Here is a 21239-nt window from a genome sequence, read left to right as displayed (position 1 = left end):
ATAATAGTTCTGCAAAAGCAGGAGTATCGTTTCATTTTGTTGTCAGATGTCCCACTGTGCAATGCTGCCATTCAAACTTCGATGACACCACTGTGACTGCAAGTTAATTGCACTGCTTGCTTTCTATTAAAATTATCGTTACTTATGATTACAGCAGCTCTGCGTTTAAATGGCCTTTCAAATTTAAAAATAAATTGGCGCAAAGATCAAATTTGGGTTTTTAAAACATGTCCTGCACATAAAAAACGAAAACATTTCATTCTTGGTGTAATATACAAAAATATATATTCTATATATTTATTTAAATTATTTCTTTTTGTTGACATTCAATCATGGATAAGCGTACTTGTGAAATTATTTAAAATCAATTCATAACTGTTAAAATGATTATTGCTTTTAAAAACTACAAATAAAAACTTAAATTAAGAACTAAACTCATTTTGTGTTAGGGTTGTTTTTTTTTCTTTTCTTTTTTTGTTGCGTTTTTCAGCTTGTTTTCCAGCCTTAAGTTTATGAACACTTATTGTTATTGGATGCATATGCCTTAGCTAGGTGAATAATAATTTTACTAGATATATTTTTTGTTATGTTTAACTTTACATATGTTGCCGCATAGATAAATTTTACACTTACACTTAATATATATGTATATATATTTTTTTTGTTTCGCTATACAATTTGATTTGCTTAGCAAATTATGGCAAATTAGTTTACAATAAAATGTTGCAAATACAAATCTAGTTATATACGAATATATATTTATATATAATATAATATAGGGCTGTTTTGTATATGAATTCACGATTATTTATTTCAATTTGTGATAACTCCATTGTCAGTGCTGTTTCTGTTTGTTTGTATATATGTATGTGTGTGTGTGTGGTGTGTGTGAGTGGAGTGTTAGAGCGTTAATTGTTGTCGCATTTAGCATTAGTCGTATTAGTTAGAGTAGCTATTGTCCCTCAACTTATAAGCTAATTTTAGTTTAGTTAGTCAAGTCATATTCTGCTTGCACAGCTTCAGCTGTTTTTAGATTAATATAGTATTAGTATATGCATGTACATGATGATTGTGTGTGTGTGTATCTGTGTGTGTGTCTGTGTGTATATACTAATTAATTATAAAATACCAAACGCTGAGCCTGAAGTCTATAATAAATACACTGCTCAACTTTTAGTTGGCTTTTGCTTTACAAAAAGAGTTAACTATGAGCTATATATAATAGAAATATATATATATGTAAACTAAAATAGAATTCAACATTGCGTGCCTTGGATCTTTTTCTATACATAAATATAAGCTTTAGATTGTATTTGTAATTTATAAATATAAATACACATATTTAAATAGTTAGTTTTGTTTTTGCCAGAAATTTAAATTAAAAGAAGTAATAGAGCACAAGAATAAATTTCAATTTAAATTGGTTTTTGAGAACTTTAGCCAACTAATAACTTTCACTTAAGACATAAATAATTTATCATACTATATATATACGCTAATAATAATTGAAACACTTAACGTTTAAGACTGTTAGGGCGGGCGTGTGTGTATGACAATTAGTACGAGAGAGCGGCTAAGTGCGTGTGCCACCTCCGCTGCTGCTGCTGCTGCTGCTGCTGCTCACAATAGTTTGCTTATGATGACTGCTACTGCTAATCTGTGTGACTGCCACGCTACTGGCCGCTACTTCCTCCTCATCACCCAGGAAATCATCCGGCTTGTGACTAGAGGCTGGCGGCGTCAGTAGATTATCGGGCGCAAGCAATTTCGCTGTGGCTGGCGAGGCCTGAGTTCTGGCTCGCATTGCATGCAACGCATTTTGCATCATAAGCAGCTCATCCTATAAAATGCAACAATAAATTAGCAACTGAAGCAAAATGGGGTTTCGATTGTTGTGATTCTCTGGAGCAATACTTACATACATATCCATTGTGGTTGAGTGCGTTTGTATGATGTGCGAGTCGTCGGTTACGATATTGGGGCAAACATGCGCCAGTCCAAATTTGTTGGTAACCTGCTCGTTTTGCTCATTCGATTGTAGATAGGGTGCCGTCTTGGAAATGACCTGGAAGAAGGGCTCCATCCAGCGCGCGCAGGGCTGCACCACTTGCCAGTCCAGCCCAGAGCAACGCAAGGCGGTCTCACTGCAAAGAGATTCGAGAGATTAGTACAAGCCACTCAAAGCTGAGCTCAAGTGCAACTCACCGTGAGAATGTATGACTAATGGCTGCTGCAGCCAAAACAGAGTAGGAATAATTGGCCATGCCCACGTCCAGTGTGCATAGATCCAACAGCTGCGATGTCTGCACGAACTCATATCCAGAGAATTGTGGATAAATGAAGGCATCATCAACAGCCGCAGCAGACGACGACGACGACGATGACGTCGACGGTTTGTTCTCAAACGAGTCCGGCGAGCGATTGTTCACATTGAGCTGCATATAGATGCCCAGCCAGCCGGTGATGGTGATGGGACAAATGTCCCAATCGAGCGCCTGCAGCAACAGCTTCTCGTTCTGCAGTATATCGTGCTCAGTGCAGGCGCCATCGGTGACATAGGCAAATTCACAGATCTTGGGCGGATATATCTCCTCCACCTTGGCGGCCATAAACAGACAGGTAATGCCAATGAGCTGCAGCTGCGTCTTCTGCACCTTGCGCGCCACATGCAAATAGCGATCCAGATAGTCAAAGGCCAGATAATAAGTCTCGCGATGCAGCTTGTACACCTCGCAGACCTCGATCAGCCAGTCCAGCAGTATGGCGCGCATGCGTGGCTGCAATCCTGGATGCTGCTCCAGCATGCTGCTGCTCCGCATGCTCGCCGCCTGCGTATCCCGCTCGCACATGCGTCGCCAGACATCGGCCGCATTGGCCCAGGAGAGCGCGGGCAGCGGACACTGACGCACGGTGTGTTCCACGGCGGGCGACATGCACTCGTAGCTGTTGGTCAGCGTGTAATCCAAGTCAGCCTGCAGCTTGCGCAGTTTGCTGCTTGTTGGCGGCAACTGTTGGTGTTGCAGCTGCTGATGCTGCTGCTGCTGCTGATGTTGTGTTGCTGGTGTGCGCTCGCCATTCTGACTGCAGCCAGTGGCCGTAGAGCTGGCAGGTGATACGCTAGATGAGTTGATTTCCTCCTCCTCATCATCATCATCGAGCTCCTCCTCTTCGTCAAAGGAATAATCCTCACTGCTGTCATCCAGCTCATCCACGTGCTCATCACTCTCCACAGCCTTGATCTCAGCAGCATAGCGCACCACCACCGCCTGCTGCTTGACAACACCGCGATCCGGACTCGGCGGACTGTCTGGACTGTCGGGCAGCGGACTGTGCGGCGCCTCGGGCAACTCCTCGGCGGGTGAGCTGCGTATGCTGAGCAGCTCATGCACATCGCTTGTCGCTGTCAGCGGTGAGTTATAGTCCGACGATGCCACCGACGATTGGTTGCTCTGATCGCTGCCATAAGCCTGCGCCGTGGGCACGCGCTGTTGACGCTTCGCCGATGGTGGCTCAAAGCCGAGTTCGGGGTCCTGCAAACAAAAGCAAAGAAAATTTAAGTTAAAAAATAAATAAAACTGATGGAGCGAGCGTATGCAAATATTTAAAGCAAAATAGTTACTATAAATATCAGAGTATTTTTATAAAATAAAAACTTGTTTGGTGGAGAAACTAGATCATGGTTTCATTTAATTATTTAAAATAATCAATCAAAATAATATAGAAAGTGTTGAAATAAATTTGCATGTTTTGAAATACGAGCCGATATTGAATATTTATCTTATCTTAACTTAAATTAATTGCTTTAATAAGCTGTCGTGCGAGTCAATTAAAAAACGATAAAACTTGTGAGTTCAAAAATCAATTAAAATTATTACCATTTCAATAAATTTGCGCTTCTGTTCCAACTTCATAATAACATGAACAGTAATTTTGTTAAATAGGCCGAAAGTAAAAACGATTCGAACAACACAACAAAAGATCCAACGTAGATCAAGAGTCAATATATTAACAATAACAACAACAAGAACACACAAGCAATAAATGTATAGACACGTTGTGTGTGGTGAATAGTTGGGAAACGAACGAAACGTGTTTCGAATTAATTGCAGTGTGCAAAAGATGAATTTATGTGGGCACGCCTGTCAGTAGAGAAGGCTTAATCCTCTGGAGCTGGAGCCGCCCGCACAATCGAATCGTTATGAGGAGTACAAAAGAGTGCAAAACGAACGAAGGTTCGTCTCTCAGCCTTGTTGATGAGTAGTCCGTTTATGAGAAATAACAATTTATGGGATCGAGTGTGTAGAAATCCTTAGTTATTGCACTTTCTTTATTAATTTATTTTTGTTTTGTTTTGTTTTTGGTGTTTGGCTTGACGTATTTAAATTCTTTGGTATGTTTAAAATACAGACTTGTTTGGCAATCAAAACATTTTAATAATTTTAATTTATAATTGTTGCTGGATTTGCAACAAAATCCGGTTTACTAAATTACTTTAGTTATCGTTTGTTTTTGTTTCTTTGCACTGTTTTTTTTTTTTTTTACAGCTGCTGCTCTTTGCTTTGCGCTTTAAATTCTTGTATTTATTTTGAGCAACGTAACATTTTCTCTCGACACCCGCTCTCTTCCGTGTTGGTGTAGTAGACGCGTCGACTGGCGCTGTGCAACTGAGCTCAACGCCGCTCGTTCCAGATCGCCGATCCCCGTAGCGAACCCCTCGCCGACGACCTTAAGTCGTTATCCTGCTCAACGTTGCAAGCAGTGCAAGCAAAACTTTATTTTAATGCACATTTTTTCACAATGTTCGATCACGGCTGCAACTTACAGTAACAACGTGCCAAAGTGTCATTAAGTGCATCAGCAGCAGTAGCATGCTGCATTTTGCGTCTGGGTGTTGTTGATCCAGCCCAAGGCAAATCCCTCAGCCTGATCCTTTTTCACAATTATTTTTGTCAACTTCTTTGCCCAGGTAGACACATCAGCCAAATCTCTACCTACCTAAGCGCTCTTACTTATCGCCTTTTGGCTCGAGCTCTCTGGCAAGCTGCAGCAGTCTTTTAAAAATTTATTTCTTGGGCAATTTCTCATTTTTCTTTGCAGTTCTCTTAACAATAAATTATCATTTGGCATGCAGTCCACCCAACTCAAACAGTGTAGGGCGTTGCTAAAGCCAAATGTAGAGCGAAACCGAAAATGAAACAAATTTCGGCCCAAAGTTGAAACTAAAGTCAAGTCAGCCACTAAAGTTCTTAACTTGAATGCAGTGAGCGAAAATATTGTTATAACTTTTCAAATTCGAAAAGTGTTTAATCAAAATCGTGGGTAGATCTTATCGTTTTAAGTCAAAACTGCTACAATTGAAATTCAGTTTGCTTCAAGTTAATTTATATATAATTTTATAGGCTAATTGCTCAAGCTAAAAACAGGAATTGTAAGCTCATTAAATGTAAGAAAATCTTACAGAAATCTCAGCATCCCTCATGTAAGGACATGTCGATCATAAGTTATGTACATCCAGTTAACTTACAAAGCCGTTAACAATGCCCAAGACAGCTGTCAAAATCACACATCATAAAAGCTTAACAAACCCAAAAGCCCCGAGCTGAGCCCTCGACGATTTTTCACATAATTTGTAGAGGAGAAAAACTGAGGGAAAACAAGGGAATTTTACGATATTTATGTGACACATTTAATTGTTTGAGTAGTTATATATTTCGCAACCCTCAAGACGTAGCACAAGGCGAAGAGATAGGTAGACAGAATATTTTAGCAGAGGCGCATGACAAATTTAATTTCTTATTCTAAGCAACCCTCGGATGTGGCAAAAGAAAATGGACACATGACTGCAATGCCATGCAACGTAATTAAAATCAAAGCGTGCAATGGCATAACTAGACCCATTAAGGCGCATCCTACTATGACGTCCAGCAGCAGAAGCAGCAGCAGCTGCTGTCTGTCTGGTCAAGCGTAGCCAAAAGATTAAGGCACTGAAATTTCTTGGCAAATAAATAAAATTTCGAAAACGAAATTGAAATTTTCCTTGTGGCATTGATCTACATAGAGAGCTTGAGCTTGGCGCGTCTTGGAATTTAGTGAACTGTAAAGTGGGTCTGGGCAAAGGGTTGCCCTTGGCCTAACAAGGGTTAAACTGTGTGTGCTCAAGATTTGCATAGACTGCAGCAGCAACAGCAGCTGCTGCTGCGCACACAGCTTCCTACCCACAAGGACACCCAAAACACACACTCGACATAACGCTGGGAGTCCATTTTGTCCAAGTTTCCAAGTAGCTGCAGCTGATGCAATCGTCAATACAATTCTTCGTCTGTGTGTGTGTGTGTCGCAACGGCCTTTAGCAGTCTGTCGCTGCTGCATTGTCCTGCGCCCCTTAAAGTAAGTCCTTGCTCAGTCGCTCGACTCGCTCGCTATGTGTCGTAATCTTTCGTCTGTAAATACCGAAACACCTTTCATTTTGCTGCTGCTGCTGTTGCTGTTGTTGTAGTTCTAGTTGGCAACGTAATTCCTTGGCGTGGGTCCAGGTGTAACTTTTGTGTTTCCTTTTCCATTACTGCGCCCCCGTGCAACTTCTTTTATAACATTTCATTTCATTCTAAGCCAGTCTGATAACTGTTAATAACTTCTATATGCGCTTTGGCAGCTGCAAACTCAAGTGACTTGAGCCCAAGTTCCATTTGCTTTTGATAAATCGACTTGGCTATGTAAACACGCCGCAGCAACAACTGTCCCAAAGGACAAATACTCATATATCTCAGAGAATTTAATGCAAACCAGAGACAGCGAGAGAGTGACCTCTGGTCAGCGTCTAGCGCCAAAGGGGTTAATTATTCTCTACTCATACGTCATGACTGGCGTGAAAATTTATCATCAGCTCTCGCGCGCGTAACCAGAGAAAACTTTATTATGCGCCCAAGTACGAGTCCGAGTCCGAGTGTCTTCTTTTGTAATTAATCATGCAATTGGTTAGCTTGGCATGACAAAGTTGATTTAAGCGTTCAGCCTGATCCTGTCAGCTAAGCCTGCCCGTGTGGTTTCAATTGTTCCACCGGACACAAAAGAAAGGGCTAATGCCATTTGAATATTCATTCGGCAAAAGGGATAAGCAGAGAAATTGGCAAGACAGCATTCGAAAGAAAAAGAAATCATTTCTTTTCAGAAATTAAATTTAAAGAAGAATAGTTTAAGAAGTTTATATTTTTATTTTATAATATTTAATGAATATAGTATTAGAAGATATATAATATATGTATTTTAAAGAATATACATATTGTAAAAACTGTAAAAACAAAAAGGTAGAAGGCAATAATATCTTGAATTTGAATTCAAAAATACATTTTTATATATTACCAAAGAAAAATATATTTTTGAATGTAAAAATTAATATTCATTTATATAACTCTATATGTATCAAACATACAATATTGTAATTAATACGAAAATGTTTAAGAGACAGTTATTTGTATAACAAAATTAATACACTTTTTCGATATTATTATTTACTTTGAAAAAATTAAACAAGCTGCTGGTCGAAATACTTTTGCCACTCTACAAAAACGCAATATGATTTTTTTAAGGATTCTTATTGAACTAATCACAACTTTGGCATTTTATTTTTAATAAAAAAAATATTTATAACACATCATAAATTTGAAACTATTTTGAAGTACTTCTTAAAATCCAAGTAGATAATATCTTTGATTATTGATACAACCACAATTAAATGACAACAATGTCGCTAAGTCTTTATTTGACATGTTGTCCATCAACTTTTTTTCCCCCCGCAAAAGCTTTCCCATATTTATGTACATTTTTCAATGTTTACTTGTCAAGCTCAACTAGAAATCCCTTTAAGCAATACAAAACAAAATGAAAAGAAAGGAAAACAAGTCAAATTACAAAAACACATTTCTAGCGATGCTATCCCAAAATAGGAATGATATGTTTGCCTGGGAATCGACAGAATGGAAACTGAAAAATCAACTTCTCGAACTCGATGCTGACTTGACAGAAATCAAGCATACAAGAGAGTCCTGCCTGCCACTTGACAAGGCCCGCAGCAAGGAAGAGCAAGCTCAACTGCAACAAAAGCAGTTTTGAGGCGATTTCATGCTTGCACCAATACAAAAAAGAAAAAGGGATAACATTACACTGACAAATTGGTAAAATAATACTATAATTTTGATCCTTTTGCACGAGAGAGAGCTAAACAAATATTGTATGATATTTCAGAGAAGCGCAGCAGAGCCGCTCAAGCATAATTAAGGCTCAAAACCATAACGTCCCATAAACAGATGACAGCGGAAGAAAACTCTCTCAATTTGCATAAAAGTTTAACGGAAATCTAATGAGCAGACGGGCAGGGCGGGCAAGACGGGACATTTGCATAAGGATATGTTGTTTTTTATCAAAAGGTGTCCCAAACCATTTTTCATAAGCGCTACTGCAGGCAAATGTCGTCTCGATGAATATTTAATTAGACGGTAGCGATCCTTTCGCAGGATAAAGTGCAACCCCAAAGGGCTCTGCACGCGTTCTTGTTCTTGTTGTGGTTAGAGCCAGCCCAGCCAGCCGCTGTCGTCTTGATCTAGTTGCTGGCGGCTACTGCTGCTTCTTCATGCACAGCAAACTCGTCTCTAACCCAAGCTATAACTAGTGCTGGCAAACAATTTCAAAAACTTCAGCAACGCCTAACGGACAATCCGTAAGAAGAAGCAGAAGTAGAGTAGCTGGAAAGCCTTGACTTCGTTCAGGTCCTGCGCATAAAATCCACCCCTGGTGGACTTGGACTCAAGGTGTGCGCGCAAGCGCAACGTTCTCCATATGCTCAACACATTGCTTCAGTCTTAGCCCAGCTAAAAAACAGAAAAGGAACAACAACAAGAAAGTGACATTTGTTTGCAGCCTTAACTGGGGTAGCGAGCAGTTTGCAAAAAAAAAATAATAAACCCAAACCCAAAACAACTTTAGCGCGTACCAACAATTTCTGCAAGTTCATTGACAGTTTATGCAAGGCTAGCAAAAAAAAAAAAAAAAAATTAGAAATATATGCTATGTATAATGAATAAGCCGCTGCGAAGATCCTTTGCCACAATACAGCTGCCTGTCTAGCACTCAATGCCAAAAAATCAGTAGGCAAAGAGCCTTGTCTGGCTTCCCATTGTTTCGATTGCAGCTACTTGAGAACGCAGCCAAAGAAGCGCCGAGAGCATCAAAGTAAACGAGCCTCTTTCTCTTTCTCTTCCCCATCAATAAGTAGCATTTATTTTTGGGCTGATCTTTTGCTTTCTCAACTGTAAAGTAGTGGCAAACATATGTACGTGACTAACGGCCTTTTTATGCAGCTCAACTCAAGCTGATAAAATCAATATATACATAGCTTATTTGAAATGCAAACTACGCTAACTGATGTGCTAGATCAAGGTATGATCATTAGTCAGTTATCTGAAGTTTTGAAGTATTTTGATCGTTGCTAGAATTAGCTTGTGATCATACAGATTAACCGAACTTAGTTACATATATATTACACAATTGATAGCGATCACTGCTTAACTAGATGCTTTTTATTCAAAAAAAAAGATCAGATCACATTAGTAACCAGTGTTCACTAAAGATCGCCAAAAACTGCGTTCAATTTAGAAAAAGTGATTAGTTGATGCTCTTTAAACATCATTCGATCAATTTGATCCTCATTTTTTAAGATCACTCAAGATCAAATGGAATAAAGACATTTTTGATTTTAGCAATCAAAAGTTTTAGCGAATTCCTATTGAAGATCATGCAATTGCTCTGAATTTTATGCAGATCAATAAAATTGTGATTAAAGCTTATCAGCTAGCAGATCACTCTGATTACATAGACTACAAAAAGTAAATACAAACATATGTATAAAATGAATGATAAGATACGAACTATTTATATACAAATCGTTTAGCTGAGTATAAAATAAAATGAACTGCAAATGCAAAGAAATTAATTTAATAAACTTATGGGCGTTTTACATTTCCTGTTTGCACATGTGTGTACAAAGTCTAGGTCTAGCATCAATCAATAGCATTTGCAGATGGGGCAGGGGCGGGACGGGGCGGGGCGGCGCAGTCAGCTTTAATGCACGATTCATTCATACAAAAGCGAAAATCAAATGGTACACGCCAAGATCGTTGGGGTCATTGACAAGGCGCCTGAGCGACTCTCGGACTTGATAAGATTGCAAAAAGCGAGAAAGCTCAAATAGTTGATATCAGTATAGTACACAGTATACATTTATATAGAGAGCATATGTGGGGAGAGATAATAGTTAATTGCTAAATGCAGGCATAAAGCTTATCGCAGACATTAAATGTAGGTTTGGACATAGAGAGCATGAGTAACTAACTAAGCTTACCTTAGTGCTCGACGATGTGCTGCGTTTGCGTTTTCCCAAATTGGGATAATTATTATGCGCAGCGCTGTTGCCCCAGCTTGTTGCAACTTCACAGGCAGGACCAACAGCGCTGCGCATAGATTGATAGAGACTTGTAGCTACAAAATCTTCAAATTTTGTTTCTGCTGCTGCTGCTGCTGTTGTGCTGTTGCTGCTGTGTGCTGCTGCTGTGTTGTTGATGTTGCTGCTGCTGCTGCTGCTGGTGTTGTTGATGCTGGCGGGGGTGTTGGACTCATTGTTGGTGTTGCTGCTGCTGCTGCTGGCTGTATTGGCGCTGCAAGTAGATATAATAACAATAGTTTACAGTTATTGAGATTTTTGGCAATGGGCGCTGCGAGAAATTCAATGCCACTCCATCATCGAATCAGACATAGGGGCGTCTGCATAAATTCATTGTAGCAACTGACAGGCTCAACCTTTTCCTACATTAATATTTAACATCCGGGAAATTGTAATAGAGAGGCGCTGCCAGCCAACTACTTTCTCCCTAAGTGTAGCATTAAAATTAAGCAATTTTGGCAAATTTGCATGCACTCATTGCATTATGCATAATGCGAAGGGAAGTGCTGCCGACCAAGGAGCGGAGCGGAGCGGAGCAGAGCAGACGCAGCTGTTTGTTGTCTAACGTACATCTTTGCACTTCAAGACGATTCGTTGCGCGAATATATTTTTTGCAATACGAGATTTATGCATTAACCCTTAACAATAGTTGCTGCCGCCTGGGGGTTAATTAAAGCGGCGGCAGCGTCTGAGAAGATGCAGAGAAAGGAAAAGGGCTGCGTTAGGGCCAAAGGATCACAACGCGTTACCTTTTCTCGTTTTTATGCTTTATCGATCGCGCTTAATGGTTTAATGAACAAGAAAAAGTAATCACGTAGTAAATTACGAGGAAATGGCATCGCTTAAAAAATGAGTTATGCTGCCAGAGTGAGAGCAGAAGATTTAGGAGCTCGCGGAGCAAGGACTAATGGTGCGTACGTGCTACCAACCGCACCAAGGTAAGGGGCTTGGAAAGGTCAGAAAGGCCGCGCCATTGTCGCAACCAACAAAATTTGTCAGCTCTGTGCTCGCGGTGAAAGTTCGTTCAATCTTCTTACTGTCTCTGATTCGCTCGCAGCGTGGAAAAATCTTTGAGTGTGAAAGAAAATAACATTAGGTAGCAGCTGTGTGTGTTTGTGTGTGCATCTTTTTAAATTTATAAACTATGCACTCTCTCAATTATTTTTTGCTTCTGTTTTGGGGGGTAGCTAATCCAAAGTGACAATCAATGCAGCTTCAAAAAGGTTTGACAAGTAAAGAAAGTTATGTGTAAATACAATTCACAGATTAACAAGCAATATTCGATTTTCTAGGGGTACGAAAGCAAAGCAAAGATATGTGAAATAAATTAGTTGTTTAACATTTTAGGGGTTTAAGTTTTTTTTAAATTTTCAAAAACTGTTAATGAAAATATTGCTTATTTGAAAAAGAATGTTCTATTTTGAAGGTATTTAAATCTTGGGATATTTCGATTCTTATAAATATAATAAATTTGCTATTCAAATAATGTAATTTATTTAAAAAAAAAATAAGAGCATTAAAAAATTAATTAACTAATAGTTTTAAACACTTTTCTGTATTATTTTCCAGTTGACTTTAAATAAATAAAATTATTTTCAATATTTTTAGCTAGTTGAAGTGCTCAAAGCTGCCAAAGAGTCAACCCCTCAAAAGTATGCAACAGAATTGTGCACATAACCTCAAAAAATATATTAGCCATGCATTTTGATCAGTGAATGATTAACAGAATTCCGTTATAGTCATACATCAGGCAGGACAACAAATTATATTTTTTTCGCAACACATACCAATAATTATGTCGCACACATGTCGAGCGGCCTTTGCGCGCAGAAGTTATGTCCATAAAATGGACTATCACTTAAGTGATCGAGGGGACGCAACTGACGAAAAACTAAAACCCCAAATGACTGAGCAATTATGCAATTATATTGAAGCGCGCACTAGCGAGAGAGAGAGGGTGGGTGGCTGGTGGGCTAGTTGTCTGTATTAAACTCAATTAATTTCTGAACTAAAAAACCACAAGGTGCGCACTATGACAACATTATCAACAACATGCAACTCATGCAACTGCAACATGATGTGGCGGCAATGTCAACCCTACAAGTCAGGGGCATGCCACAACTGCCAGCGACTAAACACTTTTACTTCTAATGACATTTTCGCGCACAATTATTTACTAATCACACGCAGCCTGTAAAGTTATTTCAGTTGTGTAAAGGAATTTCATGCGCGCCACTTGGTTATCAAAGTTTTGACTCTGCAGTGGAATTTGAAAATGTTCGAAATGTTTTAACACCTACTGCACAACAGCTGTGCAATTGGTGTCCTTTTGATGACGTTAAGGAAAAACTTGCTGTGGAAATGCATTTTAGATTATCGCACTTGGGCTCGGGCAGTGGTGCGGGCTGTTGCGGGTAGTCAGGCATAAACAGTTGGTGCCGTCACTTGATAATTATAAAAATGTTATTAGATAAACATCATTGGAACTTGGGTCTACACTACGGCTCTACCAGGATAGTTGTGGTTATCACAAGAGGCGGGGTCGGGGAGCTAAGGAAGTTGAAAACTGTCGTTCTAGTCTCGTCGCCACAGAAAGTCAGTTAGAAATGGGAAAAACAATTTCAAAATTTGAATTAGACAGTTGCGTTTTTAGAAAGTCTCATGTGGGGTGTTAATTGCTTGGTTTTGCTTTCGAATAGAGGAAGTCAAGGCGCTAACACAAATTTATATGAAGGTTCATAATTTACAAAGAAAGAAGAAAGAAAATTTATATATATAAAAATTTTGCAAGAAAGGTTTCTGTATTTGACAGTAATATAAAAATAAGTCCCATAAATAAAATATTAGATTTAAAATTTTATGAATTTAGTATTATTACTATTTATACAAAAATGTATTACAAAATTTAAAAAAATATATTATATCACAATTTAAAATATAATTAGTTCAGAGGTCTTATTATTATTAAGCCAAAATTGTATTTTTTTTATACATTTTTATTAGTTAATGATTGATTTTGTAAAATAATTATAATTGAAATTTCGCATCTTACCTATTGGCATATAGATCCATAATTGTACGGCCTTGAAAAGCCGTTGAAGGTAAATAAAGTAAATCAATTTTATAGTAATTGACAAGGTGTGTAAATTATATTCAGCTGCGTCGCAAGCAAATATAAAAACGCAGTCTGAAGGAACTGAAAATAAAAAATAAAATAAAAATAAAATTTAAAATAAAATTCGTGTTAAATAAATAAAAATGTAAATGCAAACAGCAGAGCTGTAAATTTTTAACGATTTACAGAAAGTTATCAATAGATTAAGGACATACTATCTGCAACACATAAAAAATAGAAAAACAACATATGCTAGACACCACAGCATGTGGTCTATGTCTAGAGCCTAGAGTCCAAAACAAATATGTTTACGTGCAAAGTAGACAACACAGCACTTCGATGAATATATTTTTGGTATTTTAGCAAAGGCCAAAGTAAATATTGAGCTGCAGTGAACGTGTCCAGCAGATATTCAAATTACATGGAGATAGAGTCTAAGACAAACAGGTAGCTGCGTTTTGGAAGAATTTCCACGGTTCTACAATTAATTGTAAGCGAGCTAGGATGCGGCTGCTCTTCCTGCGCGCACTGCTGCTGCTGCTGCTGCTGTTGCTGGCGTGTCAGGTGTTTATGTTGCAAGCTGTTTGTTGGGGGCAAGACACTGGCGCATGCGCAACGTCAAAAACGTCAGCCCTGCTCTAGGTTTTCCTTCATTTAAGCATATTACAGTGCCAGGGCATGCTTAATTATTTCGAGCTCTTTTACTGCACCTGTTGTTGTTATTATTATTTGTTGCTGCTATTTGAGTGAGCTGCGGGCAGCAGGTGAATGCCACCAGCAGCTGTTGATAGTAGTTGTTAACCCCGAGAGCAGAGAGAATCCTTTGCATGTGTCTCTGCCACCTTTTTATTTTATATTTCTCTTGTTTTTTTTTTTATAACTTTTTGAATTCGTTGTTGCAACTTCAATTGACTTCCCCTCTAGCGCTAATTGCTCAACGCGCAACACTGCATCCTGTTGCCTGTTTCCTCTCGCTCTGTCTCTCTTTCTCTCTCTCTCTATCTACGACTTTTGTTTTCCTGTGCAGTTCCTGCTGTGGCTTTTCTTTTGCTTTTCTGCTGTGTGACATATGGGCTGGCGTTATTTTTGCCACGATTTATGTGCCCCTTTTGTCCGACACCTCTCCCCACTCCCCTTAGTTTTAAACTACCCCATTTTTACTGCTTTTTAGTTAAGAACAAACAACTTTCTTTGACGCCCAGTTTGAGAATATATATTTTTTAAGGGTTTTCTTTTTATATTTTCTTGGCTTGTATTTTTTTTCTTGCCATCATTTTTACACTAATTGCGGATATGCCTACTAATTAATTGTTGCCGTTATTTCTATTATTTCATTCTTACGGCTTCAATGCATTTTTCGAATTTTCAACCCCGAAAGTGATCAGAAGATTGCAACTATTTACAAGAAAGAGAAAATGTTGTAAAAATAAATATAAATTTAAACAGAAATATAGAATAGCAAATGGAACATAATGCATGAGAAAAATATCTCTAAGCTCTAATAAACAAGATAACAAGCTCTTATCATCAAGATCTTATATTATAAACTCTGACCTACTTAGTTCTAAGAAAGTTGTTTACAAGGATTAATCGCTACTACTAATAAAAATAAGATGACTTACTAATTGCGCTTGGACATTTGGCCACACGCACTAAACTGAGACTAGGATGCAAAGCGATCAACATTAATGATGATTAAGTTATGCTCTTGGACTCAGATTGAGTTCGCTCTGGCTGGCTTAAGGAGAAATATGCAGACACAGGTACATATACATAGATATGTATATAGGTATGTACATAAATTGTTGGAGGTGGAGTAAAACATGAAAGGCGCTTCCCAGCGCCTAATTAGATGTGAGAGCGCAGCGAGATCTCGCCTGAGTAAATTGTTTACCTGGAGGCCAAGGTCAACAACAATGAAGCGGCGAACGGATTTAACTGGAATTGTTTTTCGTGGCAACAGAGGAAGCATAATTTTGTTCAACTACTCATTTATTTATTTTGTTTAGATCTCAGCGTGTTAGTGTGTGTGTGTGTGCGCACAATTTTCCCACAAGGAAATGAAAACAGCAAACTGGAGAACTTGAGCTGCATAAAAAGCAAAATAACAACATAATGAAAAATGCGCAAAATGTGCAAAACTGAGAGAGAGAGAGAGAGATATTTAACAATGTGACGCTTTGAGTTTAATTAGCGTTGATTTGTTGTTTTTTACACTTGCGCTCTCTCTTGCGCTGGAGCTCGCTCTCTTCCTCTCTCTCTGCTGCACTCTCTTAGCGCAGTTGGTCTGCTGCGGCTGCCCAAAAAGACTTACTGCAATTTTTTGTGCGTCCTTTTTTAAGCAATGTGTGCGTCGCGTGTGTGTCGTGTATTTGTTGTACTTTGAGTTGTTGCTGCTGCATTTTATGGACACTTGGCACAACAACAACAACATGAAAACAATGCCCAAGGAATTTTGAGAAACTTTTTTAAACACACGCACATATCAGCATTCAATAGAATATTAAAGCATTGCTTTAAATTAAATTAATGCAAAATATATTTCAAGCTAAATGCATTTAAATTTTGTTTTATATATGCGAGTCTTTTTAGCCTTAATTTTTTCATTTTTAAGATTTGCACTCCTAACTAACTACCTTTTAAATATTGTAGCTTATACAAAAAACAAATTGTACATTTTTAACTAATACTAATAATTATGTGGAATTTTATTTATTATTTTTATTTTTTATATATTTTAAAAAATTTGCAAAACTTTGGACAGTAAAGTTTGCATTGAAAGGAAACTGCTTTATTTATATTCGTATTTAAACATTTAGCTATTTACTAAACACAAATTATGGTCGTTGAAAAATAACTGTATCTATTCTATTTAGGCAGCGAGCACTGTATTTGTATGTGTATCATGTTGGGATTGTCGGAAACTGTCGCTGGCAGAGAGCCTTGTGGTCTTTGCCGTATGTGCAATTAGTTGGAACTCTAAGTGCCCAACCAATGCGACAAAACAGGGAGAACATTCAAGCACGTTACAAAAATATTTTTTAAAATTAAGTTTAATTGCTTACGGTATGTCTTAAAATACTTAAAAGTACTAAAAGTTTGTAGCCAGGCTACAGTCGAAAGCTCACTTTTTGCACACTGTGCGCATGTGTATCTGGATCTGCACCATATGTATCTGTATCTTCTGCACGTTGTAAATGTAAATAGTTTGTGCAGCGCCAGCCGCAATACGTGTGAACATAACAAGCCGACAAACAAATCAAATCAAAAAAGGAAGCAGAAAATGCACAAGAGAGGAAAGTTCTTCAATGGGCAATGTGCTGGGTTCCAGGAATTGCCGGCCTTGAAGTAGCCGTTAGGCCCAGACAACGATGCGCTCAATTGATTATTTAGTTTATATTTAGCAGCGCTGTTTAAAAGGATGCGACGACGGCGACCGACGCTCAGCTCAGCTCAGCTCAAGTGGCCGTCGTCGCACATATCAGTTTCCTTAGCTCTCTATCTCTTTCTCGCTCTGTCTCCTATTCTCCCATGGCTGCTATCCTTGTGCTGCTATCTTTTGTGTGTTTGCACTGAAATAACTGGAAACTGTTTATCATTGTTGTTTCTGCTTTGGACTGGCCTTTCGGCATGAGTTCTCCCCACTTGGGGTCCACACTACCAAACCAAAAAAACACTCTCAGCATCTCGCGCTCTACACACATTTGCAGACAATGAAAAATGCTTTTCAAGATAGTCACGAATCCTATTTAATATTTATAAACCAATGCTCATAATTGAGAAATATTTTTTACTAGGAATTTCGTCCTATGTCCCTATAAATGAACAGGTGATAGGTAAAATAATAATAAATGAGTTTAACTATGCGTTTGATATGCTGCCGCTAACACTTGAGTCCACCACAAGTGTTGGAAAATGCTGAAACAAAACAAAACTAATCCTTCAGCATTATTAGTCGAAATTTATATAAACACAAAATACAAAACTTAATATAAAGATTAATCTACTCACGACTATAGTTAGCGTGCCACATTGTAGATCTATCTTATAGATATATTTCAAACTGAAAAACACTTGTATCTTTATGTATTACACGCTGATGACACAACCTTGCAGACCCCCCAGCTGAAAAAGCAGAAAGCCAGTTTAGCACAGGCCCAACGCCATAAATAATATAAACACATACTAATATGCCTAAACAGAAAAAACAAGTATTTCGCAAAATAAAATGAAAAAAAAAAAACAACAACACGAAGAAAACATTTCAAATTTTAAAAGCAAGACGCAAAAAGCTTCAACAAAATGCAAAAAATGAGCGCAAAATTAAACAAAAAAAGAAAGTAGCGAAAAAAAAATAAATGAACAAATTGTAGCAGGTAAATAAATTGAAACAAGAAACAGAAGCAAGAGGCAATAGCAAAAAAGCCAAAGCTAAAACACACTCAAATATCAATGAACCCCAAGCAGAAGCTTTAGTCTAACTCTGGCTCCCTCCTTCCTCCTCTTTCCGATCCCCCTCCCTTTCTGCTAACAACAATTGCCACTCATTACACTACTACCAAAACAGATTTTGCGCCACTTTTGACATACATAATTCTTTTAGCTTTGCTTACGTCTCTTTTTTTGTTTGTTACTCATTTTATGTCTTGCACTCTATGCTTTGCGCGCTTGCTTCGTTTTCGTCAAGTTTTCAAAAGGTTTAGTTCAATTCGCTGTTGTTGTTGTTTTGTTTCTCTTTGTTTTCGCTTTGAACTTTTCACGCCGGCGCATAACTAAGCGTCAACGTCGGCGTCGACGCCAACGTCAGCGTTTTTCAAGTACTAAAAAGTTTTTGTTTGTTGTTGTTGTTGCAGCTGCTGCGAATAAACGGTGAAAGAAAAAGTGTGCGCTGAGTCGCTGACGTCGGCGCTGACGCAGCGCGGTCAACGCCGACGCATACTGCGCAGCTCCAGTTGCTTCAACGTCGTCTCGCTATTCCGATTGGAATATACACAGCGGAAGAGCGGCTATCAAAGTATTAGTGCATGTGGGGAGAGAGAGCTCAGTTGGGGGAGCTCTCCACATGTGTTTGTGTACGTGTGCGAGCTCTCATATGAGAGTTTGTGTGCGCGCGCGTATTTGTTTGTGTGTGTGTGTGTGTGTCATTGTACGTGGGGAAATAAGCAAAGAGAACATACAAATAAAGTGGCGCGAATTGGGCGTTTAGTTGGCGCATTTTTGTTTTACCGCCCAAAATCTATCCAGATGGCGGGAAAAGTGCAATCGACAGCGACAGCAAATTGATTAGAAAGTAACAGCGGCACATAAATTCGCATTTAGCTTTAGCAGCCTAAGCAGCAGCTGATACACTTATATTGGAGTTAAGCCGCTTGTCAGCGAGTCTAATGCATAGTTCACTGAACTTCAGCCTATAACTTCATATTGCTCCATTTCATGTTATTAGATTCTGATTAGCACAATTGTTTTTTTTTAGATCCCAACTGTGTTGGCAGTTACATTTACAACTTCTTGCATTTGCCGCTTGCTGCTCTCTGCTTGTGAGCCATAACGTAACGGTCAGAAATCAGCGTGCACAGCACTTCGTTTCTAATAAGAATATAAATTGGCAGATGTACGTTCCTGTTTGCGTGTCGCAGCAATTTTTTTGCGGTTTTTTGGGATAGACTTGTTGTATTTGTAGCAAAAAATGCAAAGACACGACGACATACTCACACATACACTATGGCGCACACACACTCGCACACACACACTTGTCACACGCGTAATTTTTATAACAATTTTTTCACATATACTTTTTGCAGCATTGTGGCGTAGTTTTTTACCTTAATTTATAGTGCAAATTGTGCAGAATTTGGGGGTTAATATGCCGTTGGGAGTTGCATTTGATTACCGCACAGTGTTTGCACTTGAAAATAATTTTTATTATACGTCGTCACACCGACCACGAACTCCACCAAGCAGCAGCTGAGCATTGATCAAAAAGAATCGGTGAAGAGCGCTGTCTTCAAAAGCAGCAGCGGCGGCAGCAGCAGCGCGACGACGACGACGACAACTGAGAGCGCGCGACAGAGAGAGAGAGAGCAGAATGTGTGTGCAAGTGAAAAAACCTCATACAGCGCCAAAAAAATGCAACAAACACACGGTCAAGTTGTATTTTTTGTTGGTAGACCAACTGACATTTAACACAGAGCGAAAATAAAACCCAACTGAGAGCAAGGCACATAGCACACACATACATACGCAATCCAAGTGGTGCCGGGAGAGCGAGTAGCATCGAGATCTCTCCCTCGCAAAATAGCTAAGGAATGCGTGCGGTAGACAGGAACTTAAAGCTCTCCTTTTAGGTATAGATGCCTGAACCACTTTTTTCTTCAATGGAGTTTAGCCTGGTGGAGCAAGTGACGCCGTGCGTTGAAGCGCCAAGTAGTCAGTTGATCGCTGCTAGCAGCTGATTTGTGGCGCTTGTTTAACGGGCGTTACGCGCGCTACAGCTGTTGACGCTGCCACCCGGGCTAACAAAGATGCGTTAAATAGCAATTTATAGAATTTATACGCAGCTATTTAAAATATGGCGACAACATGGACTACCTAAAGACTTGAAAATTGATCTAAATAAACGTAAATAATTTTTAGAACCCATAAATAAAGGCCTAAAATTAAGATCTAACTTTAAATTTTACTCAGATCTTGATGTAAGCTCATTAAATAAACTATTTGCATACAAAACAATAACAATTGCTGGTAATATCACTTATTTAGGTCAATACTTTGTTTGCTCACATTTTCTGAGTTTATGCGCTCAGCAACTGCCGGCTAGCTGGCAACGCCGCATAAAACACAAACAAACAACGGCTACTTTGTTGTTTTGCGCGCGTCAAAATTGCGCGTTTTAGCGTCAACTTTGAGCGTAGCAAGCGGCGTTTTGCTGAATGAAACCTTTAAATTGTGCATATGATATGGATAGTGCATATCGTCTAGAATCTAATTCAATTTTAAGTGTGAAAATCATTGCAAAATTGCGCAAGTTATGAGCATAGAAAGTTGCAAATTTCCCGCGCGCGGGAAGCAACGTCGACGTCTCGCTCTCAGTTCAAAGTGACAGCTGAGCTGTGCACACTTAAAGAGCGAAAGAGAGCGACCAGCACTTGGCGACGTTGGCAGCGCTGCTGCTGCGGCCGCGACTGAGACTACATTTTTCGTAGAACACAAGGGCAACAAAAAAAAAAATACATATGTATGTACATATTGTACGTATGAAAAACACATTTAATATTTGCCAACGGCATCGTAAGTAATAGCATTACAAGAACAAAATGTCCAACGTAGCCAAAAAACTGAAGCCCACTCGCACTCACCTGTTCACCTTATGCCCGATCTATTGTAGCCGCTGCCACTGCGCTCCACGCGGATGAAAAATAAATATATAAGCGCGCACACACGCACACAGTCACTTAGTAGCGAAAATGAATCGAAATCGAAATCGACACAGCTTTGAGTTTACGAATAAGTAGGTATAAAATCATAGCAATTATAACTGTTTTAACAAAGTAAGCTGGCTAACACACACACACACGCATGTATACGCACAAGTCAAGGCTAAGTGCGGTCAAGTGAAGTTTAAATTATCCGTGT

General features: G+C 38.9%; 1 protein-coding gene across 2 annotated transcripts; it reads right to left on the bottom strand.

Moving 5' to 3' along the window:
• Positions 1 to 1372: 1372 nt before the first annotated feature.
• On the bottom strand, positions 1373 to 21100 carry LOC108594525 (G1/S-specific cyclin-E). Of its 2 annotated transcripts, none has more exons than XM_017979728.2 (6): positions 20963 to 21100; positions 13545 to 13688; positions 10394 to 10706; positions 2206 to 3530; positions 1919 to 2144; positions 1373 to 1840 (listed from the first exon to the last, which is right to left on the bottom strand). In XM_017979728.2, the coding sequence occupies exons 2-6, from the start codon at positions 13562 to 13564 to the stop codon at positions 1574 to 1576; spliced, it is 2151 nt and encodes a 716-aa protein (XP_017835217.2). In that variant the 5' UTR covers positions 13565 to 13688; positions 20963 to 21100; the 3' UTR covers positions 1373 to 1573. The 2 variants fall into 2 exon arrangements, with proteins under 2 accessions (XP_017835217.2, XP_033150763.1); XM_033294872.1 differs by lacking the exon at positions 20963 to 21100 and adding an exon at positions 19430 to 19553.
• Between the last annotated feature and the right edge of the window lie 139 nt (positions 21101 to 21239).

Source organism: Drosophila busckii, chromosome 2L (genome assembly GCF_011750605.1).
Source record: "Drosophila busckii strain San Diego stock center, stock number 13000-0081.31 chromosome 2L, ASM1175060v1, whole genome shotgun sequence".
In the NCBI taxonomy this organism is placed as follows: domain Eukaryota; kingdom Metazoa; phylum Arthropoda; class Insecta; order Diptera; family Drosophilidae; genus Drosophila; species Drosophila busckii.
This window is presented reverse-complemented; position numbering and strand designations above follow the sequence as displayed.